At 38.6% G+C, this 25050-nt stretch overlaps 2 protein-coding genes across 2 annotated transcripts in view; both read left to right on the top strand.

Moving 5' to 3' along the window:
- The window catches only part of UBE2G1 (ubiquitin conjugating enzyme E2 G1), an 88260-nt gene extending 72837 nt beyond the window's left edge, over window positions 1-15423 (top strand). The window contains exons 4-6 of the mRNA XM_016200954.2: window positions 3123-3301; window positions 8097-8219; window positions 14535-15423. Coding sequence (XP_016056440.1) covers window positions 3123-3301; window positions 8097-8183 — 266 coding nt within the window. The 3' untranslated portion in view covers window positions 8184-8219; window positions 14535-15423. The remainder of the gene's footprint in view (window positions 1-3122; window positions 3302-8096; window positions 8220-14534) is intronic.
- A 6667-nt stretch (window positions 15424-22090) lies between these two features.
- The window catches only part of ANKFY1 (ankyrin repeat and FYVE domain containing 1), a 76359-nt gene continuing 73399 nt past the window's right edge, over window positions 22091-25050 (top strand). Inside the window, exon 1 of the mRNA XM_016200950.2 lies at window positions 22091-22109. Coding sequence (XP_016056436.1) covers window positions 22100-22109 — 10 coding nt within the window. The 5' untranslated portion in view covers window positions 22091-22099. The remainder of the gene's footprint in view (window positions 22110-25050) is intronic.

The raw sequence follows: 25050 nt of genomic DNA on the forward strand, positions 1-25050 counted from the left end.
GAAAGGAAATTGCTTGAGGGTTTGTATGAATCAGGTAGTTTAATTTTAAGATGGAATAGAGGTGTGTTTTCTGCTCAGTATTTGATGTCCAGACTCTTGGCTAGCTATTTACGGGAAACTTGATTGAGAAATTTTCTTTACACCAAACAGCAAAGTGAATTAAAACTTAAATGGAATAAAAATTTTCAAGTGATTAAAAAAAAAAGTAGTGAATATCAATTATTTGCTGGGTGTTGGGGCAAGAATTTTCTCGTTTCAAAAGAGAAATGGCAACAGTGCAATATAGGATTCTTAAATGGATCTTGTGTCAGATACTAAAGCCAACTATAAAGAATATTATTGAGGCATTAACATGAAAGGAGAAAGTAATAGACAAAAATTAAATGGGGAAAATTAAGAAGCAGTTTGCCCGGCCGGGCGTGGCTCAGCAGTTGAGCACCCACCTAGGATCCAGGTGATCGGGGTTCGATTCCCGGTCAGGGCACATGCCCGGTTGCGGGCTCGATCCCCAGTCGGGGGTGTGCAGGACGCAGCCGATCAATGACTCTCTAGTAATTGATGTTTCTATCTCTCTCTTCCTCTCCTTTTCTCTCTCTGAAATCAATAAAGATATATTTTTTAAAAAGCAAAAACCTTTAAAAAGAAGCAGTTTGACAAGAAGAAACTAAACACTGAATACATAAATGGGTAAAAGATAAGAACAGACATTTCACAAATAGGACATACGTATAGTTTATTCTTTCGTTTTGATGATGTCCCTTTCTGTACTTTCCTTGCCTTTCAGTAAGTTTTTTTTACTGTATTTTTCAATTCCTGTTTACATTCAATATTATTTTGTATTAGTTTCAGTTGTACAGCATGTATAGTTTCTATACACAAAAAATTTTCACCCCAAAAGCATTTAGAAAAGCTAATTAAACTAGATTTCACATGTGAAATTCAGAAGTTATCAGTAAAGAAAAATCTTAATTCTTAGTGAAGAGACAGCGGTAGCTGTCACCTCATGTATTGCTGATGGTAATATATATATTTAAATGTAATTTGGTAATGGGTTTAATACCATTTAAAAAACTAAACTGTTTAAAGTGAAAGGACACAAGGTAAAAATTTGAACATTCTAGATTATGATGATAATTTCTAAAAAAGGAAAATGATCTTAAGTTGATTCTCTCTGCTAGAATTCTGTACAGACATTTAATATGCTTTCAAATAAAATGACAATACTTATGTAATAAGAAAAACATCTTAATACTGTATAAGCATTTTATGTTAAACTTTATAGTGCTTACAAGTCTTGTTATTCTTGCCTCTCGGTCTACTTATTCCACTTTAGTTAATAGGTTTTACTAGGAGGTAGGGGTTGGAAGAGGATCCTTAATTATAGAAAAGCTCATACACAAGACATTAAGGCATGGACTTTGCAACATTCACTGCTGTATCCCCTTTGTTGGGTAGGTGTCTGGCACACAATATGCATTCAAGATATACTTGTCATAGAGCAAGGAATGCATATAAACTTTGATTCTGGTTACCCAGAGATATAACAGCAGGGGAAATAAATGTTAAGTTAGAGATGAAAAATAAGCTTTAAAATTATACCTATCACAAATTTGGTAGACTTTAGTTATGAAGTTAGGATTGAAATACAGGTAAATATTGTCATTGGTTATTTATGGGATTTGGAAATTTGGTTAACACTTTTTATATAATTTTTAAAAATATTTTTCTGTTTTTTCTAGAATTTCCACAGTAAGTATGCTTTCTTTGGCAATGGAGAAAATTTCACCAATGAATTTTGGCCTGGCCGGCATGGTTCAGTGGTTGAACATCAACCTGTGATCTAGGAGATCGCAGTTTGATTCCTGGTCAGGACATATTCCCAGTTTGCTGGCTCGATCCCCAGTAGGGGGCATGCAGGAGGCAGCCGATCAATGACTCTCTCATCATTGATGTTCCTATCTCTCTCTACCTCCCCCTTCCTCTCTCTGAAATCCATAAAGACATATTTAAAAAAAAAAAAAAAAAAAAGATTAGTGAATTTTGGTAGTTTCACTAATGTGTGATTTAAATGAGTGAGTGGATTAGGTCTTCACCTTCCCCCCCTCCCCACAATTAATTTTTGGCTTGGATTTTAAAATAATTTTATAGAAAACTATTTATGTTAATGAATTTTCACTGGCAAAATAGCATGTTCCTTTTGTGAATCTGAATAGACTCCTTTCACTGAAAATATAATTTTGCCTTTATGTGATTTAAAAAGTACATTATGATGTTACTTCTCATTTTTTTCTTAGGTAAGTCTCTGGACCTTTGACTGTCACCCATTTAAATCAGTAAGTTAGTGGAGAAACTAGGAAATCACAACGTAGAAACTCATTTCTGGTATTTGGACCATACACTTTCTACAAATGAAAAACAGATTCAGTAGTTGCCATTTATTTATTCTCACCCGAGGATTATGTTTTTATTGATTTTTAGAGAGAGGAAATGAGAGGGAGAGACACGCACACAATACATCAATCTGCTGCCTCCCATACACTCCCAGACCAGGGATTGAACCCAAAACCTTTTGGTTACTGTCCGATGCTCCAACCAATTACACCACCTGGCCAGGGCTCAGTAGTTGCCATTTATTCATTTTAGTGTACAGTAAGTTCTCACTTAACATCATCAATAGGTCCTGCATCTTTAAGTGAAATGACGGATAACAAATCCATTTTTTCCATGGATGGGCTAATTGATAGAAACAAAATTTCAATTTCTTCAGCATTTTATCTATGTTATAAAAGAAATAATGTTGAATGAAACAAAGTTGTTGGAGGACCTGCTGTATTTAGATGTAAATGCTAGGCAACATCTGTTTACATGCTAGGTATCTTGAAGTTTTGCAGAAATGAAAAAGATAACTTACACTTCTATTGGGTTTGTCAGATGGATCCTTTTTGGTAAAATCTGTGGTCTTCCCAGAAGGTTAACAGGTTCCATTTTGGAAATTAACTTCTGTATATATTCATTGTTTTATACAGGTACTGTGGGAATTAGGACTACAACTATAATAGATATGTATAAGCAAATTATTTCAAATACGTATTTTAAACAAAACTTTTTGTCTAATTTTACAGTTGATAAAAATGGTGATGTATGCATTTCTATTCTTCATGAGCCTGGAGAAGATAAATATGGTTATGAAAAACCAGAGGAACGCTGGCTCCCCATTCACACCGTGGAAACCATCATGATTAGTGTTATTTCTATGCTGGCAGACCCTAATGGAGACTCACCTGCTAATGTTGATGCTGCGGTAAGGTGGTCACTTGCACATCTCCCCTTCCCTTTAATTAAACTCAGAACTATAGTATATATGTATCTTTCTCTCTGTGTGTGTATGCGTGTGTGTCTATATTTATATCCATTTATTTTTCTTCTGAATCTGTACAAAAATAAGTTACAAAGACAACTAAGCTTCACCCCAAAGTACATGAACCTGCATCTTTAAATAAGGACACCATCTTATATGTCATACCTAAGAAAATTTATTATCAAGTCCATATTATTATTTTCGAGTTTTTATTTTTAAAACTTTCAGATCTACAGAAAAGTTCCATTAGTTAAACGAACACTCCTATGTCCCTCACCTAGATTCACCAGTTCTGGGGATTTTACTTATTTTTTCTTTTGCCAAACTGTTTGAGAATGCTTTACAGATATCCTAACTCTTCATGCTTGAATACTTCAACATGTATCTCCTAAGAACAAGGGTATCTTTCCATATAAGCACAGTACAAGTCTGTCATTGATACAGTATTATTATTGAATATACATATGCAGCCCATACTCAGATTTCTTCAATATTGTTCTTTATAGCTACCTTTTTTGTTATTATTGAAAATACAGAATCTAAGAACCCACATTATATTTTATATTCACATTATATTTTGTTTTATTAGTCATCTTTAATAGTCCTAGTTTCTCAGCCTTCTATCCTTTGAAAAGTCTTTTGTTCTCATTCTTATTCTTACTCTTGGAACTTTTTTTTAGTGTATATGAAAACCAGAAGATTCAATTCACGTTTTTTTGGGGGGGTATTTTATTTTATTTATTTTTTATTTTTTTAAATATATCTTTATTGATTACAGAGAGAGAGATAGAAACATCAATGATGAGAGAGTCATTGATCGGCTTCCTAGCCCGCATCCCAGGCATGTGCCCTGACCGGGAATCGAACCCCAGTCGCCTGGATCCTAGGTCGATGCTCAACCGCTGAGCCATTCCCGGCCGGGCGGGAGGAGGGGGGTTATTTTAAACATATATAGAAACTTTTATATCTATGGCTTTGAAATTTTACATTTAGTAATCAAATTTAAGTAAAACCTGGTAGAACACTATACTAATTTTCTGTTTTAGTCAGGTATTAGTTCAAACAATATAAGAGATGGTAAAGGAGAGGAGGTGAAAGCTGTTTCTTTAAAAAAAAAAAGTCCTGTAGAATCATTTTGAGAAGTAGTTACTATTTCATTCTCAACTATCAGCACTTTTTATAAGATCAGAACTGACAAGTTGAGTTTTAATCTTCAAAAAGGAGAAATTAAGAACAAACAAATACTTGACAATGTGAATAGGCAAAAGCATTTTCATAAGGGTAGAAATAGGCCTTTATAGGAAGTTGAAATATGCAAACTCGACTTCACGGACAGTACAAAATCTATCCCATTCTTTTTTTTTTTAAACCCACTGCTGCATTTTCTGATTTAACCAGTTAGTTGTCTCATATTTAAACCATAGCTTTCTTGTAAACAGTTTTGTTTACCTTTCTTGCTTTTTCCTTTTGCACTGCATACCTTTTATTATAGTTTCATATATTGTTTGTTTTCCTCACCTCTTTTTTTTTTTTTTTTTAATATATCTTCATTGATTTCAGAGAGAGGAAAGGAGAGGAAGAGATAGAAACATCAGTGATGAGAGAGTCATTGATCAAGTCTGCAACCTGGACATGTGCCCTGACCGGGAATCAAACCCCGATCGCCTGGATCCTAGGTTGATGCTCAACTGCTGAGCCACGCCCAGCCGGGCTTCCTCACCTCTCAATCTATGATACCTATTCCCATTTTTCTTGGAGATCTCTTCCCTGGGTCTCTTCATTTTTTGGCTCCAAATTAGATTGATTGAATCTGCTGCTTGGCTGCTTTCCTTGAATTTTCCTTCTTTCCCTTGCTTCTCTTCTGTATTGGATCATCTGTTTCCTGAATCTGCCTCCCCCCCAAGAAAGCCCTTTTTTTTTTTATTGCTGACTTTTTTCTTTTGCTTTTCTTCATCCAAGAGTAATGTTTTAGAAAAGGTATCTGGGAATTAAGTCCTTACACACCTGGAAGCGTTTTTATCCTGACCTTGTACTTGATACTTTATTTACAGAATTCTAGGGGGGATAATCAAATCTCTACAGAATTTATCTTTAGTACTTATTGTTACTGATGAGAAATTTGATGTCAGGCTCATCCCTCTCCATTTGTAGATGGTGACCTTTTCTTTCTTTTTCCTTTTTCCTTCTTTTTTTTCCTGGTTCCCTTTACGTCCTTTTCTGGATTTCTGGTCTTCTGAAATTTCACAATATTATGTAAAACTTTCCATCTCTCTAGTTGATGTATACTTTGAAGACTTCAGCTGTGGAAAATTTTCCATTTTAATTATTTTCAGAATTTTTTCATGTTTGGCATTCTTTCCTGTTTTGAACTTGTAGCTCTAACCCAGATTGGTCCCTTCTATCTTTTTCATCTAAAACAGTGCCGATTTTGAATTTTCTGTTGAATTTTCATTTTGACAGTATTACTTTTAATTTTAAATGCGTGGTCTTTTCTCCATTAATTCCTTTTTCATGAAATCTTATCACTCTTTAATGAACTTAATAGTTCTCTTGAGAGTTCTAATTAGAGATTTTTAAAAGTTAAATTCTGAAGTCTCTTTCTCTGAGGTCAGTTTTTCTTTTGTATTTGAAGACTACTTCAGAACTCTGTAGGCCTTGTACACAACTCTTCGTTCATTATAAAGAAATAAGAAGGGAGGGTCTAGGAAAGCAGATTGGAGTTGTATCTCTGTGTAGAATTTGTTTCACTCAAGGGTGTGTGAGTAGCAAGCCAGATACTAAACTAAGAGGAAGAGTTGGAGGAGGAGGGGTTTAATAGCTTCTTTCCCTCCTTTGCTCTGGTTCCATTGAGACGTTTCTCAGCTGTTCCTTTTTCTTCTCTGCTGCATGTTTCATTACTTTTCCCATCTTCTGGTCTTCCTGCAAAAACTCCCCCTGTATTAGATAACTTTCCTGCCATTTTCTTTGATATTTAGGATTTGTACCTTTAGAAAAAATTCCCACATGATCATTTTAATAGGGTCTCAGGAGAGTAAATAGACAAACATGTGCTTTTTTTCCCTATTGAATTCATCGATTCCCCATTTGTATAAAATGCAGATGAATATATCACCTGTCTGGTTACCTAAGCTTATGGCATACTGGATTCAACAAGTGGCTGGTTATATTAACTAGATCCTGCTTTGGAACCATCATCTACCCATCTATCCTTACGGGGCAAGTCATCCTTGCCCAGTCTTGTCTCAGTCGTCAGAGAATGCTGGCCATACTATATAGTCTCTCTAAACTCTGCTATTGACTTGAGTCCTTTTTACTTCTTCAATATGTTATTGTAATAGCCTTATATCTGATCTCCCTGCTCTCAGCCTTTAGAGAGAGGGGGAGAGAGAGCACGAAGTATCTATTCGCTGCCTCCTGCACCAGCCCCACCAGGGACTGGAGATTGAGCCTGAAACCTGGACATGTGTTCTGACTGGCAGTGGAACCAGCAGCCTTTTAGTGCACAGGAAACTCCCAACCAACTGAGCAACACCAGCTAGGGCAGTCTTTCTTTTTTTTTTTTTAACCCTCACCTGAGGATATGTTTTCACTGATTTTTAGAGAGAGAGAGGAAGGCGGGGGAGGGGGAAGAGAGAGACACACACATTGATTGATCATCTCTCATACGCACCCCAACTGGGGATTGAACCCAAAACCTAGGTATGTACCCTGACTGGGAATTTAACCTGCAACCTTTTGACGTACAGGGTGATGCTCCAACCAACTGAGCCACCTGGCCAGGGCCCTGCTCTCAGTTTTAAGTTTCTCTGCTAAGTGGTATTTTTAAGTGGTTTTTTTCTTTGAGATCGATTTTCTCCCTTTGCCTAGAATTGTTCTCTTCTTCCTTTTACTTAAAATGATGATGACATAATTACAGACTTCATAACATTTTATACATAAATACTCCAGTATGCATCTCAATCTCTGTACATGTTAGCATTATAGTTTCTCTCATATTTTATTGTAATTACTGGATTTCTGTGTTCCCTTTCTTGCTTTGAGGGCAAAAAATTATTTTTCTAATGTCTTCCTCCACAAGAGCAAAGATTGTCAATTTCTATGGTTTTTGCTGTCTGTAAATAGATGATATTTTTTAAAAAGGGAAACAAAAAAAAGGCTGGGCATTTTTGTGAGAATTTCCTACTATGTATTTTCATGCTAGATAGAATCAGCTCTGTTATGTGAAACTATTCCAGTGCTGCTTTGTGTTCCATTTTCATGTGTCTGGCAATGATAGTGATAATTGTTTCATTTCTCTCTGTCCTGTCCCCTCATCCCCCCCCCGAGAAGCAGTACTCAGTATCATCTCAATATGATGTACTCCACCTGTCTACTTTATATAGGATGCACTTTTATGTCTTTTTTATTTTCTGGTTGCTTCCATCAGGGAGAGTTTATAATCCTTCAGATAGCCTGAATATCTTATTCATAAATTGTACCTTTCTTTTCAGTATAATATAAAACTGTTAATGTTCTTTATGATCTTTTCCCTGTTTTAAGAGAATTTTGCCTATAGAGGCAGTTTGTATGGGAGATTTCTACTCTTTTGTCCCAGCAGAGTGCCTTGCAAAAGTATTTTTTGACTACTTTTCTATCTTATCCGATTACATATGCCAAAGCATTACATTCAAAAGTAAAATTAGTACTTGAAATTATAAGAGGAGTTGATAAAATCAGTTTGTCACTTCTGTACCTACAGAAAGAATGGAGGGAAGACAGAAATGGAGAATTCAAAAGGAAAGTTGCCCGCTGTGTAAGAAAAAGCCAAGAGACTGCTTTTGAGTGACATTTATGCAATAGCTGTAACTTCACTTATTTCAGGGTAAGTTCATTTTAACAATCATACTATTATTTGCCTTTTTATAAATGTCCTGTGTGTTTGGGGAAATTATGTGATTTAATTATTTGAATTCTTTTTTTCATTGGCTTCATTTTCTAGTGGTAGTTTCCAGTAGTTTGCTGTTTCTCAACAGAAACAGTATAACTTACTTGCTTTTGCCTTTAGTAGACCCAGCTGTTTTTAACTAGATAAACCAAACTGATCAGTATAGTAGCAGTCTGTCTTTTCAGAAACTAGAGATGGTAAAATTTCCAATGATAAAGTGTTTATTTCAACAGTTTCTTCCATTTTACCATTGCTTTTCTTCATAATTTTATCAGGTTTGTATTTTTAAACAATGTATTACATGACTTGAACTGTATATATGGAATTACAATGTATACATTTTAGACTTATTACACATTATATTGTTGAAGTTGTTCTGTGTTATGTACAGCTATACTTCATCTGTTTTCACTGTTATGTAGTGTTTTATTAGATAAATTACTTCTCTACTCTTGATTCTTATTGCAGTTATTTTCCAGTTTAGGATGGGTCTTTTTGCTTGTTTGTTTTGCTTTGTTTTTGCTATTATAGAGAATGTGGCTGTTCTTTTCTTTTTTTTTTCCTTCAGGGAGAGGAAAGGAGAGGGGGAGAGAGAAAAACATCAATGATGAGAGATTCATTGATTGGCTGCCTCCTGCACACTCCCTACTGGGGAATCCTGGACATGTATCACGACCTCCTGGTTCTTGGGTTGACGCTCAACCACTGGACCATACCTGCCAGGAGAGAATGTGGCAATTCTTGTTTCTTCCTGTACATGCACTATAAGAGTTTCTCTAGGGTATATATCTAGGGGTGGAATTCTTGAGTTAAGGGTATATTGACTAGATAATTGCCAAATTGTTTTCTAAAATGTTGCATCTATTTGTATTCCTATTGGCAAGGATAAGAATTCCATGTGCTTCATATTCTCTCCAACATTTGTTATTATCAGATTTCTGCAAAATTTTTAATTTGGAAGGTGTACAATAATAAATCATTATTACTTGATGTGATTGCCTTAATTACCAATGCAACTGCACATTGTTTCATATGTTTGACCATTGATGTTTCCTCTGTGAAATGAGTGTTCTAGTCTTTGGATTGTTTTCCTGTTAGGTTATTGATTTGCGTTCTTGTCAGTTCACTTTCTTTATGGTTTCTTTGGATGAACAGAGGTTTTTAATTTTAATGCAACTGGATTTATTAGTCCTTTCCTGTATGAATTTTACTTTTTATAGTTCAGTTTCTTTCCTGCCATCAGAATGCTACTGTTACATAATGTCTTCTAAATGTTTTGTAGTTGCCTTTGATATATGTGTTCAATCCACTGAAATTGATTGGTATATGGTGTGAGGTAGGAGTTCAGCTTTACCCTTTCATTCCACAACATATAGCTGTTGACTACATCATTTATTGATAGGTCCATCCTTTCAACACTGATACAGTGTTGATTATGTTATAAAATTACATTTCAGTGTATGTGTTCTGTTTATGACCTTTCTATGTTTCATTGGTTGGCTTGTCTATCCCTGAACCAGTATCACACTATTTTAATTTTTATTTATTATTTTTATGATTAAATGTACCAAATGCTAAGGTGCAAATCAGAAGTAAGGCTAAAGTCTATCCACCCTCATTCTCTTTTTATGTTTGATGTCTCTAATTTCTGAAAGGACTCAGATCTACTTTTAGATCTCTTTATAATAACCTGAAATTCTGAAAATTAACTTTACGTTCTCTTCCCACTAGATACAATAATAACCTTGTAGTCTTCAAATTATTTCTGTTTTTCATCTAGTTTATATCTATCCTTTTTATTTTTGCTAATAATTTTGTTCTTATTTCAATATCATTACATGTGATACCTCTCTCACATCTAGTCAGTGGTCCATGTCTTTTCCCTTCTTTGATTTTTTGCTTTCCACCACCTTAGATCAAGTTCTTGTTACTAGACTTTGCCTTGGTCTGCTAGTATTGAAATTGAATATCCTTCATGCCTGCCTGTACTTCATTTTGGATATTTGTCTTGGATACAGCTGCCACGTTAGTCTTCACAAAGCTTAGCTCATTGCATTGGTTGGTTTATGAGTATGACAAAATCCTAGGAACAGCAAACACACTCAGGGCTTGTTTTCCTTACCCATACCGTTTTCAAGTCAGAAAAGGACTTGGTGACAACAAAGAATTAATGAGGAACAGCATAACATATTGAAGTGTAATCTTATGCATGATTTCTTATATAAACAGTACTTTATAAATTTAGGAAATAACGAAGAATTTTATTATATTTACCTTGACACAGTATATTATAAATTAAGTAAATACTAATGAAGTATAATAAACAAATATCCTAAGGGATTATATATTATCTCCTTTGCTAATGAGGCTAGAGTTAACTTATACTTGATCATAACATTCACATGTCTTTAAGATATACTTATCAAGCTCTCACCAGTGTGGCTCAGTTGGTTGGGCATTGTCCAGTGTACCAGGAGGTTGCTGCCTTAGTTCTGGTCAAGGGCACATGCCCGAATTGTGGGCTTGATCCCCAGTAGGGGGCATGCAAGAGGCAGCCAATATATGTTGCGCTCTCACATTGATGTTTCTCTCTCTCCCTCTCCCTTCTTCTCTCTCTACAAATCAATAAACTATTTTTTAAAAAGAGACATACTTCTCAAGATTAAAGTTCACTTATCAAAAAGAGGCAAAAAATAATGTTGAACCAAAATACCTCATTGTGTAGAATAGGTTAATTGAAAAACAATATAACATACTGTTAGTCATGAAACTAAATAAACTAATAACTTACTATTAAGGAATATGGAAGCAATAATTGGAAATCTTCACTAGCATAGGCCAGTACTGTGCACACATTAATAACAAAGCGTCCTCCTTTAAAGTTGCAGTTACTCCAGATATATTCAGCATGCATTGTAAACAGCTTTGTTTGCACTATTGTGACAGCCAGAGTCCTTAATAGAACAGAATTTTAAATGAAATTAATACACTCATTTTTTCAGTGATTAATTTTAGTTACTATTTCTTACTTATGCTACTGTTAAGCTCAGGCTTTTTTCTGTGCTTTTAATTTAACATTGTCTTTTGATATTTTGCTAGATCAATAATATATAGATATATCTGCTTCCTTTTTTAACAGTTGCATATTATTAAGAATCAAGATTTATATCTGAAATGAGAGGTAACATCAAGAACAGGTGACACTGAGCTCATTTCAGTTCTTGTTAATGAATATTTGTTAATTGCCTGCTATTTGCAAAGGCACGATAGAATTCTATAGATAAATTATCCTGGTCAATTAAAAAGCTGTTAATTTAGCCAGTTAGATCAGGCATAAAAAAGGTAAGGTTAAGCCACATTAAGAGCTCTAGTGGTAGTAGAAGCAGAGCATGGCTTTGAGAAAGTTAGAACATGCGTAAAATACTGAATGGTTAGGATGGTTAGGACAGAGGTTAGACATAGAGCTGTTGGTGAGATTGGAAGTCTACAGAGTAGAGATGAAGATTCATTTGGTGTAGAGAGCAGTACTTATTAGGGCGAAAGACAGCATCTTGTACCATTTCCACATTGAGGGACGGAAGGAAGAAACAGAGACAGAAACATATGGGCTGGTTGGCCACAGGGAGGAGAGAGGCATTATAGACCTTAGAAAGGAAGTGGATGTGGATGGTCACCAGTGCAATGGCATAAGAAAAAGAATGAAAATAAGAATCAGTTTTGGGGGAAAGGCCAGATTGGTGATGGTAAGGGAGAGTTGTTGTCTAGTATTATACTGAGTGGCAGTTTCGTATGAATTGGAACTTTTGGAAGCATCTGTGTGAAAGGAATGGATGGGGAAAACTTCCTTGATACTAAGCTGTTTAAGTGATGGGCTGCTTTCACTTAGGAATGCTTGAGATTATTTGAACACTTATCCCTGAGTGGGTAGTTACTTTTATTATTGTCTGTGATATCAAAAAGTGGTCTTTATTTGGAAGCATACTTGACTGTTTTGTATTTTTAGGGTCTTTTAAAAAGATTAAGTTGTGTAGCCACATGGAATATGAATGATTTGATTCTAGTTTTAGAAATAAATGGGACAAGACACTTACATTCTTTCGAGGAGAACCCTCTCCAGATTTATAGGTTAAAGTCAAGAATAATAGAATATGGGAAGCAAAAAACTGGTACTCAAATTATTTCATAAAGACATACAGTTGATATAGTCTCAGTTAATGTAAAAAGTGTGTGATTTTAACAATAGGTGAATATATTTTAAGTTAGAAATGGGATATGCTTACAAAAATGTAAATGACTGTTTCAGGTCAGTGCCGTTTATTTAGAGTGTTATGCAAGTAATTCATTTTCACATTAATCTGGTGAACAGCAATCTCACCAGCAGAAAAAAACAACAAACTTGCTTTTTTCTCTACTGAGGCTTTTTCTCTGTTGAGAGTGCATTTTATTCAAAGCGGGGGGGGAAATAGATATTTCTATTTCTGCTGAAGTAAGCTAATGCTATTTAAAGCTGGTCCTCACTATTAAAAGGCTGGATTGCCTGATTTTAGGTATTTAATGACTTTCATCAGTCAGTCTTCTCTGGAATATTGTTCTTTAAAAATCTCAAACAAAAACAGTTTTTAATTGATTCTTTTGTGGCCCTGAAATATCTAGTTCATACCACAGGGGAATGATTACTCAATGCCCAAGCTCTGTATACTGTTTTGTTTAAGCCCTACGAGATTAATTGGCCAGCCATTAATTTGAGTGTGTGATATAGCCTTTGGAAAAACATTCAAATAACATTAACTAAAAGTTACAATACCTGTTCTATAACAATGCCTCTTGAGTTTCAGTTATATATGTCTTTAGATTTTCTCATAAAATATGTGTGCACATATGTGTATCTTTGTGCAAATGGTAGAACCCGATTCTGGTGAAGGTGATACATTCATATTTGGTGCATTCATTGGTTTGCTAAGGACCGTTTACATGGATTGATTAACCCCTTTGGAAAGAAATTGAGAACTTCTACCGCTCTTGGAGCTAGGCACATGTAGGGCCACAGATAGGCCCGTAGTTCTCTTTCTACCCACAACAGAGCTTTGGTATGGTTGAATTTGGGTGATTGTAAGATTAATAACTTTATTCAGGGCTTTAGAAGACATACTGGTATGAGTTAAATATGTCCATAATTCTAAGTACATTTGACTTCTTTATTGGGAGTTTAAAACTATATCTCTTGAATTCCCAGTTATCTTTTGTTCAAGTCCTTTGTGCCCAACAATGTGCTTGGCACACAATACAGGTTTCTGAGTTTCTGAAACACTTGATTCAATGTAATATTAGTAGGTGTTCTCCCTGTCCCCTTCCCTTGCTCCCCTTACATGTTCAAAGCACATATTAATATAATAAAGGCTCTGAGAAGTCCAGTCATTTAAAAGACACTTTTTTTGGTAATTGAACTTCATGTTTTCGTAACTTTTTGAGAAGAAGTTCTGCCACTTATTAGCTGTGTGACCTTGTCTTAACTTTTCTCTGTAAAATAGGGCCAAACTCCTTCATATGGTAATTATGAGCATTACATAAGATAAGTTTGCAAAGCACTTAGTACACTGCTTGGCACATAATAAGCACTCGATAAGATTGTAGTTGTTTTTATTTAGATGTGGTTATTGACTTCTAGGCTAATAGAGAACATGAGGCCAGCAGATAGAAAACAGTAGAAAACTGTAATTGGGATAGGTTTCATGGAGAAAATGTGTTTGGATTGAACCTTAGAGAATTGGATAAAATTTAGCAAGTTGAGAAGTGTGGCAATCTTAAATTGTTTCTCTTAATATCCTTAAATATTTGTAGATTTCCAAATCACTTGACTTTTTGGCAGTTCTTCTGTTTTTGACTCTAGATATAGCATATAAGTTGAAATACATTTAGAACATCAAAAAATACAAATTAAGGCTGTACAATAAAACTTTCTACACTAATTGGAAATATTCTATATCTGCACTGTCCAATATGGTAATCATCAGCTATCTTGAGCACTTGAAATGTAGCTAGTGTGACTGAGGAGCTAAATTTTAAATTTTATTTACTATTATTTAAATTTAAAGTGAAATGGCCATATGTGGCTACCATATTGGACAAGCAGAAAAGTAAGCTTAAAATGAAATTAAGAAATTTTTAAAGAAATAACATGTGAATAAAAATTTATAATCCGCTCTTTTTTATAATTTACAAACTTATTGTATAATTCTGTTTGTTTTGTTGTAGGTCTCCAATTGAAAAACATGGCACTGTTTTTCCTGCACTCTACCCACCTATTGCTGGACTTCTGTTGTAACAAGTTGGCAAACACTGGCTGGAACTGGGCTGCAATAAAACATGCCAGTATCAATGCTGACAAGAGCCTAACAAGTGCCAACTTACAGATGATTACGCATTTTGAATTCTAATGAACTGTTTTAACCTTCAGGAAGAATTGTAAAGACCTGTACATAGCACAACATGATCCGGATAATATATATACTGTTCATGTACATCCACAAATACACCTTGTACCAAATAATGCTTTCTTGTAGTAGAATAAGAATCGTGTAAATTCTAAAAGATTTTAGCAGGTTTTCTTCCCCTACTCATTGTTTCTTATGTTTTAAAAGACTCTTTAAAGCATGTCAAATGAAAAGCAATTAGGATTAAAAGTTTCCATTTAATTTCCTTTAAACCATTGAGGCTTCATTAAACTCTTTTCATTTACTAAAGTTTTGTATCTTCTTTGTTTTGACACACTCCCCTTTGTGTTTATCCTATCTGCCAGAAAATTTTCAAATCATTTAGTTCCAATACTGAAATACTTAATAAGCAGCTACTTGATTTTTAATGATGACTTCGGAGGAGTGGTCATCACTGGGTGCTTTGTCCTTTTTATATTCTAGCTGTACCCATCACTTGGATTGGATGTAGCAATAACATTTTTTGGCTGTTGAGAGCTCTTGAACTGTCACTGTTCCCAAGAACTAAAAAGAGTTGGTTCTGAATTCAACTTACTAAAATTTACCCCAAACTATACAAAATTCTGATTTGGTTTTATTTTTGCCCTCCAGTTACCTAATGTTAAGGTTGGATGAATAAAGCATGCACAGCTACAGGCTTTCTACTTAACTTCTGGGTTTGCTATTAAAAACGCTATTTACCCTCATACCCTTCTCCTTAGCCCTTCATATTTCTTTGCCTCTATTCTTCTATACTGCAGATTTTTCTCACTTATTGTACAAAGAAATTGCGATGTATATTTTCATGTAATTTGATTTTGGAATTCTGTCACCTTATGTAGTGAGTTCTTCCAAAATATAATTTTTTTCCAATAATTGTCAAGTTGTTGGCTTTTATTGTATTGAATGAAGGTTATGATACTGAATGCCAGAGGAATGCAGTTTAGAAAAATCTCAGGTTGGTTCCTTATGCAAACAGACTTTTGATACTTGAAAATCACATGGCCATGGTGATATATATATATATATATATATATATATATATATATACACTTGTCTCTATCTAGATTCTTATGCAAATCTCAAAGCATTACGGAGGTGTAAATGTTTGCTGTTTGACATATAGATTCTGTCACTGACGTAGTGCATTTGGATTTTATTAATGTTTGAGCATAAATATATTTCATGAGTTTTCTAAAACAACTTCAGGAAATGGTAAAATGAGTAGTGTTAAAAGCAGGCCCAGATTCCTCTCTGTTTGGTGTGAGGTTGGGATTGGGAAATAGTCTTTGGCAGATAAGGGATAGAACTTGAGATAGTACCAGATGGGACATGGTGTTTAATTTTGAGAATCAGTGAGAATTGGTGCATCTCTGCTTTGTGGAGTTTGGAGAAATACTTTTGGCAGAATAGTGAAAGGATTCCTGCAAGTAGCCTAATCTTTTATGAACTTTACATGTCCTTTTTTAAGCAGAAGGAAAAGGGTTAAGGATGTAGTCACCATAGAGGGTGGTTTTTTCTAAATCCCAGGCTGTTTACTCTGCAGCATTATAAAAACTCATAAATGTGTAATGACTGAATGTGAAATTTTAAAATTATATTCATTGTGGTCCAATTTTCTTCAAGAACTTTCTTTTTCTTTTCTTTTTTAAGACTTAAGAATTGTTGCCCCAAAGTGCCAGTACTGCACACCTACCTGGGACTTTGAAGCAATCCCTTTACACTTAAATCAGAAATTGTTCACACGGTGGTGATTGTGACAAAATGGAGTTTGAATTTTGCTCTCCTATTGCTAAAATTCTGCCTAGCAATCTGTTGAATTAAAACCTAGTGATTTGACTTTTTAGGGAGTGGCAAATAAATGACCTAGTAACTCAGGGACAACTATTCTTAAACTTTAAGTGCCACTTTAATGCAGTTACTTTGGTATAACCATATGAGTTTAGGGCTTAGATCTAGGGGAGTAGAAAGGAGAGCCAGAAATGAATGCACCTTTCTTCACACTCCTTTCCACCTGGTGCCCTGACCATGCTACAGATGGAAACAGGCCTTGATAGATGTTTTGACTTCTTTTCTCTGTCAGAGGTGTCATCTGTGCCTTTCCAAGATTTCATTTGACAGTGTGAATTTAAATGCCTCTATATTTGTTATTAAATCACACTTGGGTAACACTGATCCAGGTGGCTGTTGTCCCACCAGTGCCTTGCCATTAGTGTGAGGTGAGTCCTCTCTGCTTTAGGAAAAGGATTTTTCTCCCTAACCTTGTGTCAACTATTGACATCTTCCATAGTCTTATGGATTATAGAACTGTTGGCTGCTTCCTAAATTTATTTCAAGTTCTTATAAAAAAGGCTTATAGATTTCAGTCTGCTCAAAATGGGATAGATGATCTCAGTGGCTGTTTGGCCTCTTTGTGAGTTTAAAATCCATATGAGGTTGGTTTTTTTGTCATTATAAGGTAATATCTTTGTGAGGTTATTCCACTGGTTCTGTGATCACTTGGGTATCATAGTATTTTTTAATGGCCTTCATTCTTGGTTATGAAATTTTACCCTCTACAAATCTGCCCATTTTGGGTTGTGGTGCCTGTGTATCTTTGCCCGTCTGGTCTCCAGTTGGTGGAATTACCTTTTTTGTACTGCCACTTCTAAGCATCTTTGAAATTTGACATAATGTCGCTTCATTCCAGTTTTTAGTTCTGTAATTTGTTGATTGTATTTAACTATGTGAGTTCTGTTGTGATGTTTACTGTATTGTAAAGCACCTGGATCATGTGATGGGGGCTCTATAAATCAATAAATGATGACTTAGAGGTTGTATCACGAGCTATTTTGGTTTTAGGGCGCAGTTCTCAAAAGCAAATTGTGGGATTATTTCTATATAAACAGCACATGATACCAAAAGGTCCACAGGGGAACCTTGATAAAGACTTTTTAAAACTTCATTTAAAGAAGGAAGTGGAGGGTGGGAAGTTAACTTGACTTCCAACCTGCTATAATGGTCTTAAATTTTCCACCCTCCTTTAATCAGTTTTCTGTAATACTGATTTAGAGTCTAAATAAAATAAACACACATTAGAGCATTATTGGAAATGTTGTCTTTGGCCTAAACTGGCTCTACTGTAAGATAAGGAAAAGGAGTCGACCTAGATTCAAATGTGAAGTGGAAGGGACCACAGGCACCATCTCCATCACTGCCTTCTCTCCTTCAAACAGATGGGCACGCTAGGCCGAGATACCTGCCCAGGACCACTTAGTAAGTTAGTGGCAAAAGAGACAAGACTGCTTTTCCTTTTATTTTTAATAGGATGTCAGTATTCAGCCTCTCCCCCTGCACCCTTATACATAGTTAATACAGCGTAAGGTGTTGAAAGCTCGTTTGTCTTGATACAAGTTGCCAGTGGCTGTTAAGGCCTCTTCCTTACAAACTGAGAAAAGAACATGGAGCTGAGTTAAAAACAAGAAAATCCTTGAAAACAGTTGGGGAAGATTGGGAGTCATTTTCCGAGTTTAATTTGCCCTGGTAAATACATTTGAAATAAAACTATTACAGGAGGATGTGAACAATGTTCCTGAACTTTATCAGTTTTATGCATAACCATCTTACTCAAGGTATGTAGCACAAATGTTTTTGTTTGCATGCTGCTTGCTTCAAATGCAAATGAGGTTTTGAGTGTGCCTACTGTGTGCCAGGCACCAACTAGGCTTTGAGTAAGGACCAGTTGATTTTCTCCCAAACCCTCACAGAGATAGTGCTGTAACCACCTTACTAAATTAAGGTTTTTCATCTTCTGTAGGACTGCAAACAACAGGATTTAGTTTGCAAAGCAAGTTATTTCTAGGATAAGGTATTTTGGTTGCTCAGTTTCGGATGTGTGTAATCTGCCAAGGAACAATTAGGCTTTTTGGCTTGGGTCAGCAGATCACACTGAGCTGTAGCAAAATGATTATAAAGGATTTTGGATCTTACACAGGTGGGATAAACTGAAGGAGAAGGGAAAGGCTCACAAAAGGCAGCCGGACACACCTTAGACATATGCACTGCACAGAAAGCCACAGGAAAGAGATTTGATTTCCTCCCTCCCAGCAGTATCCACTAGGAATAAGTATAATAGCACTTGTGACATCTCATTTATTCCTAAAGAACACCAGTTGCTATTTTTTGAGCTGCTTTGTGGCAGGCTAGTTTTCATTAAAGGATCTGGCCAAATTCTTACATGGAGCCTTCAAAGTGACAGTTTCTCATGAGGAAATAGGTTCAGATAAATTGATCAAGATTGTAGAGCAAGCAAATCTCAGCCAGGATGCAGTTCCACAACCTTACATACAGGGTGCCATTACCCCTTACCTCAGGAACATCTTTTCCAAGGTCACAGAGAGTGTGGATGCGTTGAGGCTGGTACTTGAAACCCAGTTCATTGGACTACCAATCTAGTGATTACCTCCCTTCCTCCTGCCACAATATGGCACTGCCTCCCCAGAAAGTCTGTTCCCTTGTGCTTTTAAGGCAATCAGCATTGATCCCTTCTGCACTTCATGTTCCCTGCCCGAGACAAGTCCACATTAGGTTTCTCTTAATCTGAAAGCAAAAGCTGAATTAGGTCTAAAATGAACCATGTTTTCTAGTGCTCAAAATTTTCAAGATGACTATTTCAGGTCATATCTAATGTAGCTCCATCCAAGCCTGTTGGGTGTTGCAGTTCACTGAGTACCATAGATGGTTTATTTTACAGGCTTTGTTAAGAAGTTTCCATAGCTCACAGGATTCAAGCCAGTAAGAGCTTAAAGTGAGTTCTCTTGACTGTGGGCATCTAGTCCGAGCAAACGGAAAGGACACAACTTTGTTTATTCCTACATGTCTGCTCCCCTAAGGGAGAGGGTTTTCATCAGATTCTCAAAGGGGTTCATGGCCCTCCAAATCGTTAAGAATTGTGGATTCTAGTCCAACTCCCTCTTGAAATCGATGGAGAATCTGAAGTGGCAGTGTAAAGCTTGCAGGGGTTTGCCTATCATCAGTAGGGCTTTGCAAATCAGTTGCAGAGCCAAACTTGAACCCAGTTCTCCAGACTTCTGGTATAGGTCACAGTGGTAACAACTCAAACATTCTGAACAGCTTCTGTATACCAGACGCTAGCTAGGCTGGTGTTGGTGAGGCAAAGGTAAGTCATATGCTATAAAACGAGGCATCCGTTACAACAGAACTTCCCAATCACTTCTATGACATTTTTACGTTGCGACCCAGGAAACATTTGTAGGGTACTGTTAGGATAAAACATGAGGCTGCTTGTGGCCAAAATGGACTGGCTTCCCTGGCCACCCTGATGGCCCCAGGGGCTCGCCATTTGGTATACTTATAACCCATGGCTGACAAGAAAGCTTTGAGCTAGGGCACCTCCATTGAGCCTGGCAAGTATAGTATTCCCCTCCCCTCCGTTGTCTAAGTGCTGCTTGCTCAGTGCAGCTCCTCGAAGCAACCCCCTGCTGTACCGCCTTCACACCTTTAGTCTCCCACTGTAACTGGAACATCATTTCCTTGAGCATACTGTTCTTACATATTTCAATACTTGCTTCCCTTCCATCTCCCTGGTCTCCCTCAGCCAGAATTACTCAACATTTTAACCCATGACCCTGTTTCCATGTTCCAAATTCCTCCTCCACCTCACTACCAACTAATGCTTAATCTTGGCAGCGCCTAAAAAGTCTCCAACTTCAAATCCTCCCCTTTTCTGTTCTGACACCCCCATCCTGTTCTCAGATCCTTAAGCCCTTACTCTTGGCTCTTCTCCAAGGCCACCACTTTCCCTGCAGTCCTTAACTGTTGATGCTCCTAGGAATATGGGTACATGCATCATTCTTTCAATTCTCCTTTGAGTAAAAAATCATCTTTGAAAGGTCTCACGCTATTCAGTTATATGTCTCCCCCCACCCCCTTCTCTGTGGTATTAGTCAACCACACATTTACTAAAGATTTTAGCACCTGGTTTATGGTCTCCTTTCTCTACCTCTAAATTCCATATCTGATTTTCTTACCTTCTCACTTCCACTTCACCTTTTGTATTCCATGGCCCTGTCCTGGACTTCATCATTTTCTAGTGCTATTTAACTTGCAAACTTCAGTTTGCCTCTCTGACTACAGGGCTCTCACCATCTTGTTTGCACTGCACTGCTCTTCAATATTACAGACCTGCAGTTTTCTGACTCCCTACGTCAGCCCTTACACAGTCTGCACCCGAGCTGTATTCTCATGGCAGTCTCAATTTCTTTTAGGGAATTAATCCCAAGCCCTGGGCAAATGCTAGAATCTATTCTCTGCATCTGCAGCCAGGTGGCTGAATTTTGCTAAAAAAAGACAATACAAGTGTCCCCTCCCCCTCCCCCTTCCCCCCCTTCTATCCCTCTCAGGTGTACATCTCCTAAACTGGAAGGGGCCCCATGAGACTTGCAACCAGAGGAGCAATGGGCAGCGGCAGCCTGTCTTGGGCTAACCTGAACTTATCTCCAAGGCTCCCTTTTCTCTGACTTCTTAGTGAGCCAAAGCAGCCGGGCCTAGGCCCTCCTGTTGCTTCTTCCATCCTAGGCCCTTCCTGTTTCACTGTCCTCAGCTTTAATTTTTAAAAGTACATAAGATTACATATAAGAGACACTTGAAACCAGGCCTTCCAACCTGAGTCCTTTCCAAAATTTTCTTTACTCTCTCCTGGTCCCCTTGCCTACGAACTTCAACCACAAAACGGATGTCATCAAGCGTTCTCCCAGATACCCCCCCCCCCCCCCCATCTATTTGCATGCATGTTCTTATTTCCTAAGCTTTTAGTAGAATAACAGTGACCTGCCTCTAGCCTAAAGCGAATCCCTTCTTCAGAATTCCTTCTGCACTCGCTTGCAGGGCACCCCGCCTCCCCAGGGACCTAGAACCGTCTTTAGCCTTTCCCTCTGCTTCGGCTCTTTTCTCTCAGCCTCTCACATCGTTACAAACAAATCTAAAGAAAAACAGAACAAAAAACAACACCCTCTCTAGACCCTCTCACGGCCAAGTTTTTCCAAAGAGTAGTCTACCCTCCTTGCGCCCATCCTTCCCAGGGCCCTCCCTAGGGAGTGCGATGGGGTGCAGCCCGATCGCTGCCTCATCAGTCCCGGCTTCTAAGGCACGAGGCGGAGGGAGACGAGCTCTCGGACCCCGTGTCCCGCTGCCCCCTCCCACTTTCATTCACGGTTTTTCCATAGCCTCGGTCCCTCCCTTTGCCGGGACTCCCACGGCTCTCGCGAGACCTTGGGCCTCTGCTACGCACGGCCCAGGTTGAGCGGCGCCCCGCACTTCTCGCGAGGCTGCAGGCAGGGCCGGGCCAACATGGCGGAAGGTAGGGTTTTTGTGGAGTCGCGCGGGAAGGCGCGGAGCTGTCGGGGTGCTGGTGGCTGGGCCAAGCAGCCTTGAGAGGGAACGGCCGGACGTGGTCGTAAGGGCACGGCGGGTGTCGCGAGCCTTCCTCTGCAGCCTATCCCGGGTGCCTCGGGCTGGGGTCGGGAACGCTATTCCTATGGCAACGCCCCTCGGCGCCCCGGGACCCCTGGGGACCCCGGCAGGCTGCGGAGCCGGGTTGGGAGATCCCATGCCGGAACCGAGGGCAGCCGCGGGGATCCCGACGGCGGCCGGGGAGACTTCTTGGATTGCCCGGGGTGCTGGGACGGCGGGGGAAGTAACCCTTCTCCTCAGGAAACCGAAACTGCTGTCCTGGCACGTCCTGCGTCCGGAAGGGGTACATCCCTCGCCTGCGCAAGAGCTTGGGACTCTGGTCGGGGTGAGGGGTGGGGGAGAGCCAGGGCTGGAACTGGCCCACGCGCCCACGGGGCACGCGCGGTAGCCTCTGGAGTCCCCAGCAGCCCCGGGCCCGGGCCGGCGGGGATTCTTTCTGCAGGTTTACAGATGTGGACGGGAGGCGGGGGTCTGTGCCGCAACCCAGGCTGCTGCTCCTTTGCCTCTCAGTCTAGTTCTGAGCCTCTTTTCTGGTGCCGTCTTTATGACACTGCAGGTAAAGGTAGTTTGGCCTCTCAGGTTCCACCTCCCTTACCGTGACAATATTATGATCCTTCATTGTCAAAGCCTTATTGTACGTGGCGGGTGGGGGGAGAAGGCCCAGATATGGGGGGAGTTACCTGCCAGGGACACTGTGGGACCTGGCCAGTGTGCTTCTCCTGTTCCATCCCGTTATTGGAGGAAAATACTCCTATTTGACTTGTTTATTGAGTGACTGCAAAGTGCTAGTCACGACCTGTCCTGTTGGTTTTGAGTTACGCTTGGTTTGAACACATCTTTTTTTTTTTTTTTTTAAATCCTCACCCGAGGACATATTTCTGTCCATTCTAGAGAGGGGAGAGGGAGGCAGAAAGAGAGGGAGAAGAACATCGATGTGAGAGAGAAACATCCACCACATCCATCGGTTGCCCCTCGCTCGCACCCCGACCAGGGACCCAACGTGCAACCTGGGTATGTGTCCTGACTAGGAATGGAACCCGCAGCCCTCTGGTGCACGGAGGACTCTCCAACCAACTGAGGCTCCCTGCCAGGGCTGTCTGAACGCAACTTACCGTTGGGTGGCACATGACTGTCTGCAGGCTTTTCTCATTTGGATTAGACTTCTGAACAAGACTGTGAAGGAGGCCTGGCATGTGTGTTATTTGCACTTTGTAGATAAAAGAATAGAGATAGTTGGGACTGGTACCCAGCTTTTTTGTTTGTTTGTTTGTTTTAAATAATAAATTATTTTTGTTGACAGTATTACAGATGCCCCCCATTTTACCCCCTTGTCCCCCTCCACCCAGCCCCCACACAGTTTTGTCTTTGCTCTTTTTACCATGTTTGACACCCCCCCCACCCTCCCCCCAGTGGAGCAATAAAAGCAGAAATAAAGCTAAGGCATTCCATGAAGCTAGTTTTTGGGTAAATCACAGAATGTTGTGTAACATTGTTTAACACGTTAATACCGGGAGCAGCCAGCCAGTGAAATGGAGCTTGTCTCTCAGCAGTGAGGTGGAGTAGAAACGTTCAGGAAGGCTTTTTGTGAGGTAATGGGTAGTCCAGCACTTTTCCACTAGGAAGAGAAGAGAAGGTGATGAGTGCTTTGGGAATACATTACCAAGGTTGAAATTCTGGGGGGCAGCTGGTTTTTCATTCAGCAGTTTTCCTGAGCATGTGGTGTGCTTTGCAGTCAGGTTCCAGCCATGAGCAGCTCATACAGGGTGAGCGTGCTGATGGTTACCCTGCAAGTGCCTTGACATATGTGTTAGGGTAACATCTAGCCAGTGGAGTATGCATATTAAAACATCCTTTCAGGGTTTAATTGACAAGGGAGGATAGGTAGGTAAGCACAGTCATGAGATTCTGACTTCACCATTTTCTTTTACCTTTCCTCTTCTGATTTAAACTCTTTGGAAACTGTTGCAAACTTCGACTAGGAAGAATTGAGTGGGCATTTTAGTTCAGGTGGCTCATTAAACTGAAGGTGGTTTTTATGCAGAGGAAGGCAAGATTAGCTAGAAAATGCTTTGCTGGTGTGTTACTTGTTTAATGCTGCTGTACTTTAATCAGAATGTATCAGTGCTGGCTACACTTGTTCTGAAATTAATTTAAATATATTAAAAAAGAGCAAAAAAATCTGTGTCATATAATAATTGGATTATCTGCAAGCACATTTTGTGGGAACATCCTAGTAATGGTTTTTTTGGTATTGTGATTGTGTGAGCATGTGGAAATAGCGCTTAGGAATAGTAAATAGAACCTGGAGAGCCTGAGTATACAGGCTTGCTTAGAAACCAACCTTCTTTCCTTTCATCATGCATGGGTATTGGTATGACCATATATAATTGGCTAAAGTCTGTCCTAAAAGTTTTCATTTCCACTCTACATCTCTGCAGCTGTTCTATAATCCAAGCTTGTTTCATCACTTGAAAGAGTTCCTCCTACATGATCTTTCTGCTTTTACTTTTTCACCTTAATTTTGCTTCCCTACAGCCTATTTTTATAGAGTTTTCAGTGTTCCCTGTAAAACGTAAGTGAGATCATGTCTCTCACTCTTCTCAATATACCTACCCCTTTACCTCCCATCCCCACTCCCATGGCTTTCCATGATCTTAAAATATATTCCAAAGCCTTACAATGCCCTTCAAGTCCCAATAGGAGGTGGCCCCCGGTTAACACTGTGGCCTTGTTTCCTACTTCTCTTCTGGTTCGTGGTGCTCTTGCCACAACATCTTCCTTGCTGCTCTTAGAAGCATTCCTACAGGCTCTACTTCTGCTTCTTTGTC

This window comes from Miniopterus natalensis, chromosome 17 (genome assembly GCF_054644295.1).
Source record: "Miniopterus natalensis isolate mMinNat1 chromosome 17, mMinNat1.hap1, whole genome shotgun sequence".
In the NCBI taxonomy this organism is placed as follows: Eukaryota; Metazoa; Chordata; class Mammalia; order Chiroptera; family Miniopteridae; genus Miniopterus; species Miniopterus natalensis.